Source organism: Rattus norvegicus, chromosome 10 (genome assembly GCF_021556685.1).
Source record: "Rattus norvegicus strain SHRSP/BbbUtx chromosome 10, alternate assembly SHRSP_T2T, whole genome shotgun sequence".
Taxonomy (NCBI): Eukaryota; Metazoa; Chordata; class Mammalia; order Rodentia; family Muridae; genus Rattus; species Rattus norvegicus.
Genome location: NC_141543.1, coordinates 64,145,170 through 64,166,507, shown reverse-complemented (window position 1 = coordinate 64,166,507; position 21,338 = coordinate 64,145,170). Strand labels below are relative to the sequence as shown.

General features: G+C 41.7%; 1 protein-coding gene and 2 pseudogenes across 1 annotated transcript; 1 reads left to right on the top strand and 2 right to left on the bottom strand.

The window, feature by feature from the left end:
• Or1e18b-ps1 (olfactory receptor family 1 subfamily E member 18, pseudogene 1) lies at positions 3,420-4,364 on the bottom strand (annotated as a pseudogene).
• On the top strand, positions 5,220-5,826 carry Ly6e-ps2 (lymphocyte antigen 6 family member E, pseudogene 2; annotated as a pseudogene).
• Positions 5,827-18,566: 12,740 nt separating this feature from the next.
• Positions 18,567-19,511, bottom strand: Or1e16 (olfactory receptor family 1 subfamily E member 16). The gene is given in 1 exon segment (NM_001000026.1): positions 18,567-19,511. A coding segment is annotated over 1 exon segment (945 nt).
• Between the last annotated feature and the right edge of the window lie 1,827 nt (positions 19,512-21,338).

Here is a 21,338-nt window from a genome sequence, read left to right as displayed (position 1 = left end):
GTCGGATTCTCCCCTGGGCTTATATAGTTTGACCACTTGTAGAACGATCTAACTTATTAAGTTGCACCTTCAACATTATTAAATTTACTTAAGGAATCAGCCTATAGAAATCTCTTTGTGAATTTGTTATGAGAATGTTGAAGATTTTGTTCGTTATAGTTACTATTCAAAATAGCCCAATTGAGGCTATCGTCTTAAGCAAATGATATATTGAAACTGAAAAAAAGATTTATGGCAAGGAAAACATGATATATGTCTATATTTCAGCCTCATTAAGTAACAAGTTAAGTGCCTATTAAGATACCATTTTTCTTTATCAAAAGAGAAATAACCAATATTAACCAAACTAAACCAAAGCCAAAGCCAAACCAAACTAAACCAAACCAAAAAGAATAAAAAGTTGCTATAGCATTAAAGAAGGCGATGTCTTCAAAATTGTTTGTGGGAAATTAAATTGAAAAATTTGCAAAATGTTCACCTTACAGAAAGTTTCAGGATTTATTAGTATAAAGAACAATATTATCCCATTTTATACTAATTATAGTAATTTCATCTGTTGGTCACATTCTGCCTCATTTGCTTTTCTCACAGGACTTAGTGTACACTTCCTGGAAATAGGGATTTTTTTTATAAGTCTGTAGTATGACTATTGCTTTGCTGGATTAGCACTGATGCAATACTTTCTAATTGGCTACCATTTTGTAATTTTATAAATAGAGCGAATACCTTTTGTATTAAATTTTCACTTTTCAGTACAGAATCATCGCTAAGATCAGTATTTACATGTAGATTTAACTTTTACCTGCCTTTAATCTGGAACATTCTCAAAGTCCTCAGATATCTTGTATGACTTTCACATATTTGAAGTGTTTGGTGCCTGCATAGTATTCCTCAACGTTAGACCTTACTGAACGTCCTAAGATGTGATGCTTGGTCTTAATTAAGCCGGTAACTCTGAGAGACCCATGAAATCCTTTCCCCCTTCACAGGTAGGGTTCATTTCTCTACTCCATCTAGGGTGGTATGGTTTCTTCACTGAGTAACTCTTCCTTGTGGAAAACCAGAGAAAGTCTCCCATTCTTAGAACAATTATCCTCAGACATAGCGCTCACTGATACTTGTTATTTCAATATTGGTCTTCCGTGATGGGCTGGCAACACCAGTCTTCATGACAGTTGATCCTTGGCATTCTATTGTAAGCAAGAACACTCCCATCTCCTTTTGTCTGTTCCTTACCTCATCTTTCCACCATTGCTGCTCTAGTAGAATTATCTTCAAAATACATCATTTATGTTAAAAATAAAGGAAAATAAAAAGTGAAAAAGAAAACGTTATGCTAACAAATAAGAATAAGTAATAAACACAAACAGGATTCCTTATAACTAGAAACAAGGTTGAATTTAAGGAACATAGCAGAAAATCCCAATATATAGTATAATAAAGGAGATGGACAGCGGCTTCACAGGAGTAGATTAATACAGTGGTTACCAGATGCCACGCAGAATGTGGGGAAGGAGGGATGTAAGGAGATGGTGAGTAGGTACAGGCGTGCAGCTGGGTAAGTGGGAGCCTTTCAGATGCTGCACAGCACGATTGGAGTAATACTGTTCCCAAGAATTCATTGCTTATTTTAAAATGATTGGAAGAGAGGTATTTGAATGTCAACTATACAAGGATGCTAAACACTCGAGATAAAGGGTACAGCAGCAATGCTGACTCGGTCATTACACAGTGTATGCTTGTATTGGAATCTCATACTCTGCACCAACACTATATATTCTGTGGGTATTTGAAAGAGATTCTTTTAGAGTAAGGAGAGAACCTTGATATGCTAATACATTTAAAAGAGGAATGAATGATGGGAACATTTGATGTAGACAAGATAGGTCAATGGAGTAAGATATCCTCAGAAAGACTTGTACAATGAAAATGTTAAGACACTGAAAAAAGGAACTGAGGATAACAAAAGATGGAGAGCCCTCCAATGCTCATGGACTCGTAGGATTAATCTCATGACCATGGCCATCTTATCAAAAGCAATCTGTAGACTCAATGCAACACCATCAAATTCTTAAGGAATTCTCCATAGAAACTGGAAAAATATTAAATTTCATATAGAAACACAATATCAAGATGATCCCAAACAGCAAAGATTGCAAAAGCTATAAGTTGTGCATGTCTCCATGGAAACAGCATCTTCCAGACACAAGAGGATTGATGCACAGAGACTGTGGCAGCATGAACAATATTCCCCTCCCCCAGATTCAAACCAGACAAAATCACAGTACCGAGAAGGGAAAATGGACACAAAGTCCCACCCCTATCCAAGAAGCTACTTGCAATTGATACCTGTTGGGAAAGGGAAATCAGTTTTCTCCAGTGGAGTGTCACTGGGTATATCAGCCATATTCCCAGGTAAGCTCCATGCCCAGTAGTAGTTGACCAATCCAAAGGAGACTCCATTGTTGTTGTTTTTGTTGTTGTTTTTGTTGTTGTTGTTGTGTGCCTGTGCTTTTGGCTATGTTTTGGTATTTTTTTATTTTATAGATTTTCTTCCCTTTTAGTTGTTTTGAATTTTGTTTTTTTTTGTTATATGTGTGTGTATAAAATGGAGACATAAAATTGTGTTGAGTGGGTAAGGAGGTGTATTGGATCTGGGAGGAACTAGGAGATGGCTAAAATATAATTAAAACATGTTATATAAAATTAAAATAAAAATAAATTTTGTTTATGATCAGAAGAGTTGAGAAAAAACAAAATATACATGAAAACAAAAAAGGTATGGGGTAATTAATACAAAGAATAAGGGACTGGAGAAATGGCTCAGGGTAAGAGTACTAGCTGCTCTTCCAGAAGACCCACGTTTCATTTCCAGCACACACATGATAGTTTACAAAAATTTGCTCTCCTGTCCTTCATTAACGCTGCATGGACAGTGCACACATATATATGCAGGCAAGACAGCCACGTACACAAAATAATAATAAAGGTTAAAAAATTTAAGAATGAATAAAATCCAAGATTTATTCAGAAATAGCACATAGAAGACATTAGAAGTTGGAAGGATGAGATACTTGGATGTTATCATTGACTTAGGATTTTGGAGGACAATTTAAAGCAGAACTCAGGATAAACATAAAATTCTGGGGCCACTTAAGATGTAAGAAATGGAGGTCACTAAAATAGTAGCTCTAATATATATATATTTTAGGGTCACCAAGCAAAAGCAAAATAGAAAACAGCCATGTTCTCAAACATAATTTCTGTCTTCAACTGCAGAGACTTCTCTTTACCTGTTGAACAATGGTTGTTCTATGCTTTGATAAGAATCCCAAATGGCAATGAGAAAATCTGATATAATATCACCAAGATAGTACAGTCTATTGAGTGAAAAATTTGAAAATTATCAAGTGCAACTATCATAGACAGAAGGTAATTTTCTTTTTACAAAGGACTCTTATCAGTGCCTCCTTCATGTCTCTGTTCCTCAGGCTGTAGATGAAGGGGTTCAGCATGGGGGTCACCACTGTGTACATCATGGCCATGACAGTCTCCTTCACAGTAGAGTTATTAGCTGACGGACATAAGTAGAGACCAATGATTGTCCCATAGAACAGTGACACCACAGACAGATGGGAGCCGCAGGTGGAGAAGATCTTGTGGATGCCTCGGACAGAAGGGACCTTAAGAATGGAGGCGACAACTCATGCATAGGATACAACGATGAGTAGGAAAGGAATGACAATAGCAAGCCCTCCCATGACAAATATCACCAACTCATTAACATGCGTGTCAGAGCAGGACAGTTTCAATAAAGGAGATATATCACAGAAAAAGTGGGGGATCACATTGTCCGCACAGAATGACAATCTGGCCATGAGCAGGGTGTGCAGCATGGCATGGAAGGTAGTCAGCACCCAGGACAGCACCACCAGACTCACACAGAGCTTGGGGCTCATGATGATCATGTAATGAAGGGGGAAACAGATGGCCACATAGCAGTCATAGGCCATGGCCACAAGCAGGAAGTTCCCGAGGTCTCCAAAAAACAGAAAGAAGTATATTTGTGACAGGCATCCTGAATAGGGGATGGATGGTACCTGTCTCTGCATGTTCTGCAACAACTTGGGCATCGTAACAGAGGAAAAGCAGAGATCAGAGAAGGACAAGTTGCTGAGAAAGAAGTACATGGGTGTGTGGAGATGGGAGTCCAGGTGAATGAGGATGATGATGATGAGGTTCCCCAGGACAGTGGTGAGGTACACAGACAGGACCAGGGCGTAGAACACGTGCTGGTGCTCTGAGGGAATGGGCAGGCCCAGGAGAAGGAACTGAGAGATCACAGTTTGGTTCTCTTCTGTCATAATCTTTTTCCTGCACCTCTAGAGAAAAATGACATAGATCCTTGGGAATATAAATAATAGTAAGCAGATTTCTAGGCTCTTTGTCTATTATTCATTTTAAACTCTTTGATCTCATAACCATAATTACAAATTTATGATCTTGGTAATCACTGATGGCCTCTTTTTAACCTTTTTATATGGTTCTTTATCATGTCATTTCCTAAATACATTTAGCCATTTGCTTCTGAGATCAAAATACTTTAGTTTCTTGTTTTACATGGCCATCCTAGGCAGCTCTAAGTAGATCATTTATCTTAGTGTCTCTTAGACATCAATGGTTCTAAAGATTCTGAAACTTTACTTTAATAATCACACACACACACACACACACACACACACACACAGTGGCTTACATTTCCATCTGAAACCCAGTTGTTAAAGTCCATGTAACCTTTAGAACTCTATCTTGTGTTTCAGTAGTTACTGTCTCTTGGCTACATCACAGGCACGTCAAGTCCAGCAGACCCAAGTGACACCTATGATCCCACTCTGCTCTTTCCCAGTGTGTCCTCACTCTGCTCTCAGTTTTGTAAGGTGTCATTTAGGAACTGATGAATTCAATGTCTGCAAGACCTGGATCAACTCAGAAATCTGTCAGTTTTATATTTTTTCCCTGCACTTCACCTTTCCACATCAGACAGTCATTGCCTCCACACTACACTCCCGGACTAGGCTGGCAGCTAGATGCTACCAAGGATGTATTCATGAATCACAAACCTCCAGCCTGTTGGTGATCTCCAGGACCTAAGGTTTCAGCATTATCTTCAGGGCCATTTCACCCAGAGCAGGCTTCTTTGTCTGGGGAACCTTCAGCTGATGTCTGCCACTTCCAGCATGAGGATCTTCTTGCTTGTGCTGCTGGCAGCCCTTCTGGACATGGTGCAAGTCCATTCTCCTGCACCAACCAGAAGAGCAATATAAACTGCCTGTGGCCAGTTGCATGCAAGGACACAGACAATTACTGTATCATATTATCTGCTGCTGCCCACTTTGGGAATGCCAGTCTTGGCTACACCCTGAATAAGGGCTGCTCCCAGACGTGCCCCAATGTAAACACCAATATCAACTTTGATGTGGTATCCGTGAATAGCTACTGCTGCCAAAGCTCCTTCTGCAATTCCAGCAAAGCTGGCCATCTTAGGCAGCTCTAAGACATCAATGGTCCTAAAGATTCTGAAACTTTACTTTAATAATCACACACACACACACACACACACACACACACACACACACACACACCAATGACTTACATTGCCATCTGAAACCCAGTCGTGAAAGTCTGTGTAACCTTTAGAACTCTATCTTGTGTTTCAGTAGTTACTGTCTCTTGGCTACATCACAGGCATGACTTTGTGCCAGTGTCCCACTACTGGGCCCTGGACTCCTGTTCAGCTTGTTGTCTCTGCTGCAGCTGAGACCCTGACCACTCCCATGTGTTCTCCATATCCCTCCAGCTCAGGAAGAAAAGCCCAGCTTCTTTCAGGTCCTAGGGGACCTAGGTATCTCTAGCTCTTCCTGGGTGTGTCTAGTTCCCCTCCACACTCTCTCAGCATCAGGGCTAAGTACCAAATTCATCTATATCTGCTGTGTTGAAATGGTACTAGCAACTCTTGTTTCCAGAGCCAATCCTATAACCTCACTTGAGGAACCAGGAAAGGGGTGAAGATCTCCTTGGAATCTCAAGAGTATCAGGGCCAGCACTGAATCCAGTGGCCACATTGACAAAGATGTCTAACTCAAATGAATGTACATCTGTGTGTTCAGTATATCCATGTGTGAATGAAGCCACATGGATTCTGGAATGGGCAAAGAGAACCTGAAAGATTCTAGAGCAGAAGGCCTGTGTCTCCACCAAAACCTCTTCCCTTGGTATTATTCAGGAGGCTGCCCATGGAGGGCAGCCACCCCTCCAGAAGAAGGCTCCCAACCCCAGATCCAGTTGAGTCCCTACCTGCCCTCTCTGACCACTGCTGGCTTCCTGTTGTTCTTCTAGAGCCTCAAATAAACTGTTACTACCCATTCCAAAAAAAAATGTTTAAGTCATTATATTTTGAGTAAATTAGTGTGATGTGTCTCCAGAAATCAGGGAGACTTAATATTATTAACATTTCTCTTACTCAACCCAACTTTCAATAGTATCCAAATTTCTTATGTTCCCAAATGACCGTTTATTACCTGAGCTGTGCCGCACCTGTGTGCAGCTCTGCACCAATGCTAGCCTTAAAAGTCACAATCTCTTGCTTTCAGTGCTCTACACTTGCTGTTTCTCTTGCCTACAATTTCCTCCCCTTGTTGGCCCCTTTACCTATGCTATCTCTACTTGTCTTTTATGGAGATTACACATCAGTTGCTAATCAAAATTTCTAACTTGAGTTCTGCTACCATGCTCTCACCAAATCCTAGGTTCCTTCCACATGATCCAGTGCCCCGATCATGCTACCATGCTCTCACCAAATCCTGGGTTCCGTCCACATGATCCAGTGCCCCTGATCATGCTTCATGTACACTTTCTGCCAGACTGCACTATGTGCAGGAGAGGCCATGTCCTTCATCTTGCAGCAGGGCCAGCACATGGCATGGTGCTTGTGAATGACCAGGGTTCATAAATGTTTGTGGGTTGTGCTTTAGTCTGAGACAGGATTCTTAAACGTTAACGTTACAGACCACCCCTGAAGGAGAACTAATATCCACACCAAGTCTTTCCCTAGGGCTGGGTGTGATGGTACATATCTTTAATACTAGTGCTCTGGGAGCAGAGGCAGGGAGTTCTGTGTGGGGTTGAGGCTACTCTGGTCTACATAGAGTCCCAGGCCAGCCAGGGTAGCACAGCATGGCCCTTCCTCAAAACATAATTTCCCATATTCCTAACCTCTAGTCTCAATCATTTGGATAATGATCTACTCTTGACACTTGTCGATGTGACTAATGCTATTATATTTATAAAAAAAATATATGGGATATCTGATATGCTGCTCTGTCCAATAATGCTGATGACTCAGAATAAAATTTTTTATGCTTTATTCTATGATAATTCATGTCACGACTAACTTATGTGTGAATTGGACTCAGCTCTGGCATTGATTTTGGTGAAATACTAGTTCTAATGTTGTTAAGAATGTAGCATTCAGTGTCACTAGTATTTGGAACAGTAGACTTGAAGTAGAGAAAAATACCTGCTGTAATGTGATGAGCCTCATGCAGTCACTTGAAGGAAAGAGAAAAGACTGCAATCTCGTGAATAAAAATTCTGCCCCCAGAAGCCTTGTGCTTGAATGTGCAACCTCTACTCAGCCTAAGGACTCATCTGCTGACTTGTCTTGCAGACATCTATTGATTATAACTACCATGTTGTCTTAAAACAATTTCCCAGCCCAAGAAAGACACACTCACAGACACACACACACAGATACACACACACACAGACACACACACACACACACACACACACACACACCTGTTTGCTTTGAGACAACACCAACAAACTCCAGTATGTCTTGAAGTTGAGAAAGAAAGTAGAGAAAGAGCTCTAGGGAATGTTGGAAGCTTTTTCTTGAAAGTGCTATCACTGAATATTTAATGAAGCCGAGTTCACAGTTGGTACATGTGGACATTGAATGTTGACATTATAGAGAGAAGAAACCTGTAGAGAAAAATCATGCTTCACTATATAAGGTTTCATGACATGATTAATAAGTGAATGTACTTAGTTCTGATACTGATTCTGGTAAAATACAATTTTAATGGAGGTCTGAATGTAGTTTTCAATGTCATTAGCATTTAGAACAAACAGCAGACTTGACATGGAGTAAAAAATAGTTTCTTAAAATTTGACTCCCCTTGCAGTATTGGACCTATGTAGTATAGGAATATATGAAGAGGTCACAAACCAGGGAACTCACCTGTGATTGCTTCCCCCAATGATCCAGTGGGCTTTGTATCTTCTTCAGCCATCAAACCAGCGATTCTCAATGAGGACAGCACATACGAATCCCCAAGGAGACAGTGTGGTTTCCATTAAGTAGAAACCACCTAGAAATCTGTGAAAACACAGAATTCTAGTTCTACAGATCATATTCTATATTGTAAATGAAACACCAGGCAATGTAACCTGGGTGCTGGAGTAGTCAGTACTTACACTATCACTAAAAAACATAGATTAGTGAGACACATCAGATGAATTTAAAGTCCTTGATTGGAGCCCCGATTAAGGTTTATTAATGCTCCACAGCAAAGTTAAAAGAAGTCATTATTGTCCCAGGGATACAATGTTGAAAGGGTGTGATATTGGGAGAACAATTCCACAGTTATTAATAAAAGGAACCACACCACGAATAAAATAATTTAAATGGTACCACTAATCAAATGCATCCAGCATGTGGCAAAGTCTCTGAAGATGACAAGAAGGAAATGACTATACCACAAATACTTCCTACTCATGAGTTGCAGAACATTGAAACTCTTAGGAAGTACAGTAAGACAGCAGCTCGTTTGCCCATTCAGCTCATCCAGAATATTTAAGGCTGACACACAGTCCCTGGTATAATATCATGTTTCCCTTTATTCACGATGGTCACAGAAAATGATAGTCTCTAGTCAACACCTAGATATGCACCATCCCTTTTCCTATCTCTCCTCCTAGTTATCTCTGGGATTAAGAGGCTCCGTATCCCAGAGGAATCCAGGTCCTGAACAGCCGATTAGTGTAATTATCCAGGACTCTCCTAGGACCAGTCCTTTCGGAGTCTTGTAGTTGTGACTGATTACAGTCATTGATTATGTGTTACTACACTTGGAGGGAAGTTGAAAAAGAGAGATACATAGACAGAAGTTTACAACTTATCCAGGGGATGAGCTGCATATCGATGTTGCTGGAGCCTGTATTTTGAGGAACATTAGGGGCTAAACTTAATAATGTAAAAGATCCTATGAACATGAAAATGTATAGACATCTTAGTTGCTGTTGGGAGAACATCACCATGAAAACACATACTTTGGAAGTGTTCCCAAGTACCATTTTCTGAGGAAAACATAAGTCTATACAAATCTGTCCTCAAGATATATAAACATGATGCTAACAACGATATGAATTTATGAGTCAACTTCCTATAAATGTCAATATATATTTCAGGGCATCTCTTTCCCTTTTCTGGACTTATCACACACATGTGCGCACGCACACGCACACGCACACACACACACACACACACACACACACACACACAGAAGATGTCTTGTTTTAAATTTAGTCATTTTAGAAAATGGCTATGGTAGTTATTCACTAAAAAGGAGAGGTTTTACCTTTACAGTAAAGGCTAAAATAATCTTTAAAAACAAACTTTTTATTGATTCTACGTGAATTTTTTTCTTTTTTTTTTAATTGAATATTTTTTATTTACATTTCAAATGTTATTCCCTTTCCCAGTTTCCTGGACATAAGCCCCCTATCCCATCCCTTTCCCCTTCTTCTATAAGGGTGTACCGCTCCCCATCCACTCTCTCCCCATTCCCTGACATTCCCCTACACTGGGCATCCAACCTTGGCAGGACCAAGGGCTTCTCCTTCCATTGGTACCAAGCAAAGCCTTCCTCTGATACATATGCAGCTGGAGCCATGGGTCAGTCCATGTATAGTCTTTGGGTAGTGGTTTAGTTCCTGGGAGCTCTGGTTGGTTGGCATTGTTATTATGGGGTTGCAAGCCCCTTCAGCTCTTTCAATCCTTTATCTATTTCCTCCAATGGGGGTCATATTCTCAGTTCAGTGGTTTGCTGTTAGCATTCGCCTCTATATCTGGCTGTGTCTCTCAGAAGACATCTACATGCGGTTCCTGTCAGCATGCCCTTCTTAGCTTCATGAATCTTATCTAGTTTTGGTGGCTGTATATATGGAGCACATGTGGGGCAGGCTCTGAATGTTCATTCCTTCAGTCGCTGCTCCAAATTCTACCTCCATATCCTCTCCTATGAATATTTTTGTTCCCCCTTTTAAGAAGGACTGCAGCATCTGTGCTTTGGTCATCCTTCTTCTTGAGCTTCATGTGGTCTGTGTATTGTATCTTGGGTGATTCGAGCTTTTGGACTAATATCCACTTATCAATGAGTGCGTACCAAGTGTGTTTTTCTATGATTGGGTTACGTCACTCATAGATGATATTTTCTAGTTCATTCCATTTGCCTATGAATCTTATGAAGTCTCCTGTTATTATTAAATAAATATGTAAAACAATCATTAGGTATTAGTCCACCCCTTTGAGCAGATTTCTGTGGAACAAGTACTGCCTTGTAGAAATGCTATATAGACAAATAATTTATTAGTTCTTAAGGATGATTCTATAAGAATTCCAAAAATTATATTAAAATTGTTAAGACTTTTTTTTGCTGCAATCTCAAGAAGTTTATTTTTCTGGAGCCTTGGGTCTATCCTCAATCAGCCTCTCTTGGCGAGTGCCTAGAAGGTGACCCCAAATGGCTATAACAAGCAGTTTTTATACTTTTTAGGGATACATGTTACATCAGCAAGGCTAGAGTTTAAAATTATTGGCTAAGTATATTGACCTTTGAATCTATTGGCTACCAAGCATATTACATGCATTCAAATTCTATCTGGGACCAGAAGATCAGGTGACAGTCAGTACATTCTTAGTTTTTTATTTTGAAGAATGTTTCTGCTCCTCCAGGGAACTCTGGGTGGAGAATGGAACTTGGCCTACTCTTGACCTGAGGCAGTGGGTATAAGGCTGGGAAAAGCCCTTGGGGTCCTTCATTCCACCCTTTTTCTTGTACAAGCTCCAATCTTGTAGCTACGCTCAGGGGTCTCTGGTAACTAACTCATATTCTTCAGGTCCTGTCTTCAGGGTCTCACATGGTTGGCACAGGACTATAAGCTGTACGGCACCTATTCTCTCTCTTATGAAGGAAATAAGCTTGTTCAATATTCAGGGTCCAAAGGTCAACAATATCAGAACAATTAGGGGTCTTAACAAGGTGAATATGAGGGTGGTTAGCCAAGGGGACAAGTTAAACCAAGTACAGTGTTCCATACTCTGTTCTCTCTCTCTCTCTCTCTCTCTCTCTCTCTCTCTCTCTCTCTCTCTCTCTCTCTCGTTTTGCTAGCTCTTCTCTTACCTTGGCCATCATACCACACTTTGTACAACCTGAGTCCCCAAGTTTTTCTCTTTAGCCATCTCATTGCTTCTTTGCCTTTCTGAGTGAATCTGATTATTATTGGGTTGTAGGTGGCGTTTGTACAGAAGGTATCCCAATATCCTTGGTCTTCCTGGTAGGGCCCCTCAGTGATATAATTTCTTTTTACTGTGATCAAGTCCCAACAGGAGGAGGGATTCCAGTAGGTATTTTCCTGTAGTCTCACATCCCCAGGTGGCACAATAAAACTGGTATGGACCCCCACATCAGTGAACTTCTGCCTGGTTTCTTTCATCTTGATGGCAAACATAAGTGGGGGTCTCCTGCAGGTGATACCTATGTGCAGGTAATGCACATCCTATTGTTCCCTCCACCCCAGCCCAGAGCCCCCTTTCTCCCATATGGGCAGTTTGCTTCCACTAGTACTCCTGTCATGGGTGGGCTTGTCCCATAAGTCAAGTACTTCTGCCAGCTAGCACAGGTCAAAAGTGACATCGGACCACCAGATGTTGAGGGGTTTGAAAGCCATCAGGAAGGCGACCTCATCTCCAGTTCCAGTGGAAACCACAGTCCAGGTTTGACGGAACAGCACATGGGGGAGTGCGGTGTCTGCAGGTTTCACATGGGACACATGTACCAGGGCTGCAATACCATCCACCTTGAAGACTATAGGAGTGGTTAACAGCACTAGGAAGGGTCCCTTCCACTAGGGTTCCAGTGACTGTGCCCAATGCCAGTCTGGAAACAGTGAGGGGTCTCTGGTGTTCCTGGAGCATATAAGGCAGAGAGTTTGGGACAAATCTGATGTTGTATTGACTGAAAGGCTTGGAGTCTCAAGAAGAGGTTCCTGTTAGTGAGTTGGAATACCTCCAGGGAGGACCTAGTGGACACGAAGGAAGTTGGGGTACCAAACGGAATCTTAAAAGGGGTCAGATTAAAATGGGAGGGGGTGTTTCAGGCTCAGAACAGGGCCAGGGGAAGAAGCACCACCCAGTCAGGACCAGTCTCCAATGCCAATTTAATTACGGTCTATTTTAGGGTTCTGTTCATTTTCTCTACCTGCCTTAAGCTCTGGGGACAGTATGTACAATGAAGCTTCCAATTAGTCTCCAATATCTTTGCCAATTCCTGTCTTACCTTAGAAACAAAAGCAGGACCGTTGTCCGATCCAATTACCTTGGGCATTCCAAACCTCGGGGAAATTTCTTCTATTATCTTCTTGGCAATCACAGTAGCTGTTTCCTGCTTGGTGGGGAAAGCCTCAACCCATCTAGAGAAAGTATCTACAAATACTAGGAAGTATTTTTAACCATATTTACCTGACTTAACTTCTGTGAAAATGACCTCCCAATATACTCCAGGTCGTTCTCCCCTAGGTCTCTTGCCCTGTTTGCTCTTGGCTGCATAAGTATTTACTTGCTGACATACCTTACACTGTTCTACTGTCTCTCTGGCTAAAAACCTAAGGTCCATTACATACACCTTGACTGCTTGGATGAACTTCTTATCCCTTAAATGAATCCATTTGTGAATTTAGCCAAGTGAGTTGTTTGTTTCTGGGGAGTATAGTTTTCCCCTTTTGAGTGTGCCATTGTCCTTCCTCTTCTAAGCAATTTGGGCCTTTTCTTCCATTGTATATTCTAAGTGAGGCCATCTCTTAGTCCAATCCTGGTTCCCAGCGGGTGCCTCTTGCAGACCAATAATTGTGATAGGCTCCTGCATAACCACTTCTCAAGCCACTTGATCTACCTGGTTATTGCCCTGTGCCACTGAGTCTCTTCCCTTCTGATGTCCTGGGCAATGAATAATACTCACAGTTGCTGGCTTCATCAGGGCATGCCAGAGATCCAAGATTTCTGTTTCTTATTTTATTCCCTCTGATATGAGCAGTCCTCTCTCGGTATATAGCTCAAGGAACATGGGCTGTGGCAAAGGCATACCTGTTATCTGTGTAGATGTTAATTTTCTTGCTGGCCCCAAGTTCCAAGGGAAATTAGCTCTCCTTACTGCGCCAATATGCTGAGGGGTAGAGGTTCAGCCAGCCCATCTGACATTTGTGTCGTCCACCACAGCAGCACCTCTGAACTTCATGAAGAAAACTGCTTCTGTCTGTAATCCAGGTAGCCTCAGCTTCTGGAAGGGGTTGGTTTGAGAGGTTGTTCCTCTACCCATGGGCTTCTGCCATTATTTGACACTTGTGTTGTGGTGGCTCCAAGTCAGGATTGAGCAGCAAGGTGGCTGATTGAGCCCACCTGGTGGAGAATCTAGTCCATGTCAGCCAATAGGTGGTCCCATCCTCTGGGTCTTTCCATTCAAAGGTGAAGTACCCTTAACTTTGGGTGCCAAGGTCAGGCAGAAGAAAGCATCTTTCAAGTCTAAAACTGTGTACCAATTTCTGGAAGGTGACAAAGAACTCAACAAAGTGTAGGGGTTAGGCACAATAGGGTGGATGTCAGCCACTCTACCATAGTTTACCTCTTTTAGGTCCTGGACTGAGCAATAATTGTTAGTGCCTGGTTTCTTAACTGTCAGGAGTGGTGTGTTCCAGGCCAAATGTAACCCACTATGCTGGAAGAGCTGGGGGATGTGTGGCTTAATTCTTCCTCATGCCTCCCCGGACATTGGGTACTGGCACACCAAGGCAGAATCAGCCTGGGTCTTAAGTTCCACTATGTTCCACAGCCTGCAGATACGCATGACCTAGCCCAGCCATTTCAGCCCAAGTAAGAGGAAACCTTTCTAGCCACCAAGCAATATCTTCTGTCTTTTGGGTATTTGTCTCAAACAATATGTATTTGTTCTCCAGCCTAATGCTAAAGACCTGGACAGGTTCTTCAGCAGGCCCCCTCAATTGAGGACCCTCAGGAAGGAAGTAGCTTTGAGCCCCCATCTTGGATAACAAATCTCTCCTGAGCAAGGGACAGGGGCAGTCATAAATGACTGGGATACGTGGCCCATGCCCAGGTCCACAATTTTTCAGGTAGTCTATGAATATTGTTTATTCCCAGTGGCCTCTTGAACTCACAAGTTTTTTGCTGGAGACTGGCCCATCAGCTTGGAGAAGGACTGAGTGTTGGGCCCCAGTATTCTCCAATAATTGGATGAGTTTCCCTTCCACTTCCAAGGTTACCCTGTGTTCAGGGAAGGGAGTCTGAACCCTGTCTTCCGTAGTTGCTATCTTCCCTAGTTGCTATCTTCCCTCAGGGCTAACACCTTCAACATTTGGGGGAGGTGCTTTTTCCAAGGCCTGGGATTTCCTGCCCCTGGCTTCTATTTGTTGGGAAACTCTCAGGCCCAGTGACCTCTCTCCTCACAATATGCACACTGGTCCTTTTCAAGGGGGTTTTCTGTCTCTCTTTGGTTGGAGTCTTTGTTCTATGCTTTCCCTAACTATTGTAGTCAAGATTCTCTATAAATTCCTTTTCTGTCACTTCTCTTTTTTCATCTCTCTTTCATCATCTTCCTCTTTCTCTGCTCCTTCTCTGTCTTCCTGTTATGGTAGACTTTCTCAGCAACCTGTACTAAATCCCTCAAAAACTTATCCTGTAGTCCCTCTGCCTCTGAAGCTTTTTCCTGATATCCCTACATAGATCTTTTATAGCCAGGTCTATAAAAGCCATTGTCACAGTAGCTTTGTGCTCCTTGATGCTGGGGTCATAGTGTATATGTTGGTGGAATGGCTCCATGAGACGCTCTAGAAAGGCTGAGGGAGACTTGTCCATGCTTAACCTCATGCTTAACCTCATGTACCTTGGTTTAATTCGTGGGTCATCTTGTGACCCCCTTGAAATCTGCCAACAGAATCTGGTGGTAGACCTTCAGGTACTCCTTACTTCCTGCCATATTAAAGTCCCAGTCAGGTCTAGCCAGGGGATATCTGTTGTCGATGACAGCCTGATCAATCGATGGTGCCCCCTTGTCTGAGGGGGACATTCTTTATGGCTTCCTGCATTATCCTCTCTTGCTCTTTGGTAATGAAGGACACTCTCATGAGTTGTTGGATATCAGTACAAGTCAGGCAAAATGAAAGGTCAGTATTGCATAGCCTGATTGCAATCCTCATCTATGGGCCTGTAGGCTCAGAGGGGGAGGACCACTGTTACATTGGGTGAAGTGGCCCTTTTGCTTCTGGTCCCCATGGTAAGTCCTGGTTCTGAGGGCCCCTTCCCACCCTCTCCCTTGTTGGGGCCAGAGGAGGGGGGTAAAGGGATGCTGGATGAGGGCTCAAGGGAGATCCTTGAGGAGGGGCCATGGGAACTGGGACCATGGTAGAGGGATAAGAGGGTGGAGGATCCAACAGTATCAGATCCACTGTGGAAGGGTCCTGGAGGATGTTGTTTTTACAGACTCATTGGTCTCTACAGGGTTATTCTCATTCATGGCTAAGACCTGTGAGAGTCTTAGAGCCAAAAATCTTTTATCCAAGAAGGATGGGGAGGGGGGGGTGTCCTCCACTAGATCCTTTCAGGTAACTACATAGGGCACTTGGTCTGGGTGCCTGAGGGATCCTGGTCTAAAGAGTCTTTCCTTTACTGCTTTGATCAATTGCAAATCAAGGGTCCCTACGGGTGGCCACCATATTCTAAAAGTGGGCCATTCAAAGGAGCAGAGAGTAACTAATCTGCCCTTCTTTACTACTATTGACAAGTTTTCTCCTCTTTCCCTAATTTCTGTCTAGTGGCTAACTAGGATGTTTAATGGGGTTAGATTCAGTTTGTCCCATGTCCAAAAATAATGTCAGTTGAAGTTCAAGTCCAAAAAAAAGAGAAAGACAATCAAGACACAGACAATTCACCCCTGCCATGGGCACAGAACAAGACTTTGTTGGCTCCTGCCGATACTGAAGTCCAAAAGCAAAGAGAAAGACAATCAACACAGAGACAATTCACCGCTGCCATGGGCACAGACACCAGGTAATCGGGTAACTCAGCCTTACACTGATGTAGAGTGCAACAGGTGACTCAGCCAGCTTACACTGGTATCGAGTCTAACAGGTTCCAAAAGGAGCAGAGTCCTCCCAACTCCCTTAAGTAGGGGCGGGCTGAAGCATCCTCCAGACTCACCAAGTCATGACCTTAAGGCATGTCTGCCAGCCACAACTTGACTGTACCAGACCAGAGGCTCTCTAAACTTTACAGATACTCATGAGCAAACCAAAAGCAAGACAGAAAACATGGATACAGATAATAGAGATACAGACAACTGTGGTACCTGACATCAAGCTCAAGCTGTTCCTCCAACTACCATTCCTTGTGACCACATAGGGGGTCAGGCTTCCTGGTCAACGCATCAAATGTAAGGCTCGAAATGAGTCTTAACTACTGGGAGACAACCCCAAGTGAGACACAAAAATGGAGTTTGATACAAATGCAAGAGATTCATTTTTCCAGCTTATTGGGGTCAACCCTCAATCAGCCCCTCATGGTGAGTGACTAGAAGGTGACCAATATTTCTTTTTATAACAGAACGGTTATGAAGTCCTTCCTGATGTCAAAACTGCAATTAAAACTCTGCCAGTTTTCCAGTTAATTTCTGAGTTAGAAAACAAGCATTTACAACTTAGAGTACATGAGAGCAAGATTAGGAGAAGAGAGCAGAGAGAACATTTTTGGAGATCTTTTCTTTTTCTTCTTTAATCCTTTGTACAGTCCAGACTTCATCCTCCTCCCAGTCTATACCCCCTGACCACACCCCTTCCCATGTATCCTCCCTCCCCCATCTCCAAGAAGGATGTCTCCCTACCACCAGACCTCCCTACTTCCTGGGGCCCCAAGTCTCTCGAGGGTTAGGTGCATCTTCTCTCACTGAAGCCAGACCAGGTATTCCTCTGCTGTATGTGTAGGGGGCCTCATATCAGCTGGTGTATGCTGCCTGGTTGGTGGCTCAGTGACTGAGAGATCCCGGAGGTCCATATTAGTTGAGGTTGCTAATCTTCTTATGGGGTCACCCTCCTCAACTTCTTCCAGGTTTTTCCTAATTCAACCACGGGTGTCACCAGCTTCTGTCCATTGGTTGGGTGTAAATATCTGCATCTGATTCTTTCAGCTGCTTGTTGGGCCTTTTGGAGGGAAGCCATGATAGGCCCCTGTTTGGAACACATCATAGCATCAGTAATAGTGCCAGGCCTTGGGGCCTCCCCTTGAGCTGGATCCCAATTTGGGACTGTTACTGGACTTCTTTGCTTTCAAGCTTTTCTCCATTTTTCTTCATGCAGTTCCTTCAGACAGGAACAATTCTTAGAAAACATTTTAGATATAGAACTATCTATATTTAGGGGAAATATACAAAATGCATAAACTTGTATGTATCATTATACTTTTAATAAAATTATTTACTGTTAAGATCAACCCAAAACAAACAATCCCCTCCCCACTTTTCAAAGTGTCCCTTTTTCTTCCTGTGACTTCAACTAGCAGTCTGGGAGTTAGAGCCACACAGTTCCTGCAGACTTAGAACAATGTCTACTTTTCTTAATTCCCCACTGTTTTACTATGAGCTGTTAAATGCCAGAGGCTGCAGTTTTCTGGTCTCAGAGGAACTCAGACAAATGGGTCAGCTACTGCAGCAAAATGACTTAGACATAGATAGGTAAACATTTTCTTATTAAACAGCAATCCTAAGTATCTCAGAAGACCAAGCCTTGCACCCCACTGATGCTCTTCCCCCTTCGCTACCTTCAAGAGAGAGTCAGAAAGAAGAACCTTTGGCTCCAAGCAGATAGAGATAGATAAAAAGCAGAAGTTTGAACAAATGCTAAAATCTGAAAATAAGTTCATATCAGAAGGAGCAAGAGTCTAGCATTGTAATACATCTACACTATAATTTTCCAGGAACAAAGACAGGCAAGACAAAGAGAAAGGTAGATCAGGTCCCTTAGACCCAGTCTCCTTGTTAAACTACTTAACTTCTTAATATAGTGGACCATTAGTATAGCTTGTGGGCTTTCATGGTGAAAAATTCTACAAAATATTCACATTAATATGTTTATAGAATGAAATTATGTTAAAATTTCAATTTTTATCATTATAGGTTTAGTTGAATTTTTCTTTTGCAAAAGATTCTTTCCATTGCTCCCTTTATATCTCTATTCCTCAGGCTGTAGATAAAGGGGTTCAGCATGGGAGTCACCACTGTGTACATCAAAGACATGACAGTCTCCTTCACAGTAGAATTGTTACTGGAAGGACATAAATAGAGACCAATGACTGTCCCATAGAACAGTGACACTACAGACAGGTGAGATCCACATGTGGAAAAGGCTTTGTAGATACCTTGAGAAGAAGGGACCTTGAGAATGGAAGACACAATTCTTACATAGGACATGATAATGAGGGCAAATGGAAGGACAAGAAAGAGGATGACCACAATAAATATCACAACCTCATTAACACGTGTGTCAGAGCAGGCCAGCTTCAGCAGAGCAGACATGTCACAGAAAAAGTGGGGGATCACATTGTCCGCACAGAATGACAATCTGGCCATGAGCAAGGTATGCAGCATGGCATGGAAGGTAGTCAGCACCCAGGACAGCACCACCAGACTCACACAGAGCTTGGGGCTCATGATGCTCATGTAATGAAGGGGGAAGCAGATGGCCACATAGCGGTCATAGGCCATGGCCACAAGCAGGAAGTTCCCGAGGTCTCCAAAAAACAGAAAGAAGTATATTTGTGCCAGGCATCCTGAATAGGGGATGGATGGTACCTGGCTCTGCATATTCTGCAGCAACTTTGGCATTGTGACAGAGGAAAAGCAGAGGTCAGAGAAGGACAAGTTGCTGAGAAACAAGTACATGGGTGTGTGGAGATGGGAGTCCAATAGAATGAGGATGATGATAATGAGGTTCCCCAGGATGGTGGTGAGGTACATGGCCAGGAACAGGGCGTAGAACACATGCTGGTGCTCTGGGGGCATGGGCAGGCCCAGGAGAAGGAACTGGGAGATGACGGTTTGGTTCCTTTCTGTCATGGTGTCTATGGTACCTTTAAGAGAAAATATATCAGCTTTTAAAGTAAACGTGATCATGTGTTCTTGTTAATCATCTGTTATGCGGTCAAAAATATTAATTCCTCAATCATCACAGTAATTGCATATATATTCCAAATGTTTGTTGATTCTATAATACTGATGATTGAATATTTCATTTTTCTATTATGCTGCAGTGCTCATTACCCCATAAACATTTTGTATATTTGTTTCTGAGATACAGTTCAACATTTTTTTCCTCTTACCTGTCCCGATTTTTCACTATTATTTTATGAATATTAAACAACAGTAGTTAACTTTTTCTTCTATTAGTATCTCACATGGCCATGGTCTGAGAGATGTTTTCTGAGCCACATACTCTCAAAATTCTATGTATAAGCTCATTGCCAATAGTCTTTCGCCTGTAGATTCTGCTTTGCATTGATAACTAATTATCTTTTCTGAAGTTCAAGAGATTTCAAATACATCTTAATGGTGTCGCTTAGCTCAATCAAGACCTCCTATCCCCACTGCTTTTATAGTTGAGCAAAAGGAATTCCAAATAACATCAGAAACATGAATTTTATTGAATTCACTTGTTTGTTGTACCTTCAGTCTAGGACATCTGATAGGTTTTCCTGTGTGTTCACTTGCTGTTCCTTCGCATCTTACCAAAAGGCCATATTCACAGAGTAATGTGGCATCTTCTGTCTCCTGGAATATCAAGGCAGATATTTCCTTTATGTCAATGTCTGTGTTGGCAAACCCCTTTTCAACATGTTTTATCCATACAGTTGTGTTCTGAGATGATAATTTGAATTTTTCCTGATTATTGCTTCGGGGGATTATCATTGCTCTTAAGAAAAAGGCATACATTTTAGCATGTACACAGCCTCACCGTTTTATTTTACTGTGCAACAAAGCCTTTGTTGGAAGTCACAGTATTTTATCCACAGTTTTCAAAACTTGCCAGTTCTCATTACTATCATTCTCTGTAGTCTGTGATTTCTTCACCCAGTGTATCCTTCATGATTCAATGTTCACTTAATGTTAATGATTTAATGTTTCATCTAATGTTAAAGACATAAAATTTTTATTTCAAATAGAATAGATACACTTTTAAAATATTTTGAGTATATAAACTTACTACATAACAATTTAGTGTGAAAAACCTGAAATTCTGTAATGAATTTCAGACAAAAATTGTATATGCACAAAAATTATACGGGTAGGTCAGATGTATGATTTTTCTGTAATGTTGGTTACTAAGAAGAACATTTTTATGCTTCAGATTTGAATGTCATTGAGATTAATGTAGGGAAATGAATGTGATGATTATTTTTATAAATTATTGAAAATATAAAACGAAGGATGTATTTGTTTCAAAATATCTGGGGCCTTCTCTTCTACAACTATCCAATGTTGTCTAGCTCATTAGATACTTAAAAATACTGATTTTGAGATATGTAAATTTTAATGTTTCTCTAAAGTTTCATTTCAACATTGTCAATAATTTAGTCAGCATATTTGAATAAAGAAGATTACTGTTCATGCTGTAATGAGACTCATATTGAAGGATATCAGAAGAAAGTGCACTCTCTTGAAGAATTTTGCCTCCAGACTGGACTATAAACTTCATCCTCTCATATTTTCAGGGACTCCACTCTGCTGACTGGCCCTAAAGATACTGAATTGATCCAATCAAGAACACCCCCCACTATTATATTTCTTCTGGGAAACCTTTTTGAATAATACTCAAGATGTCTCTTTTCTGACAAAGGGAGCAGAGGAGGATTCTTACGAGATGTGGGAGGGCTGGAAATGTAGCTC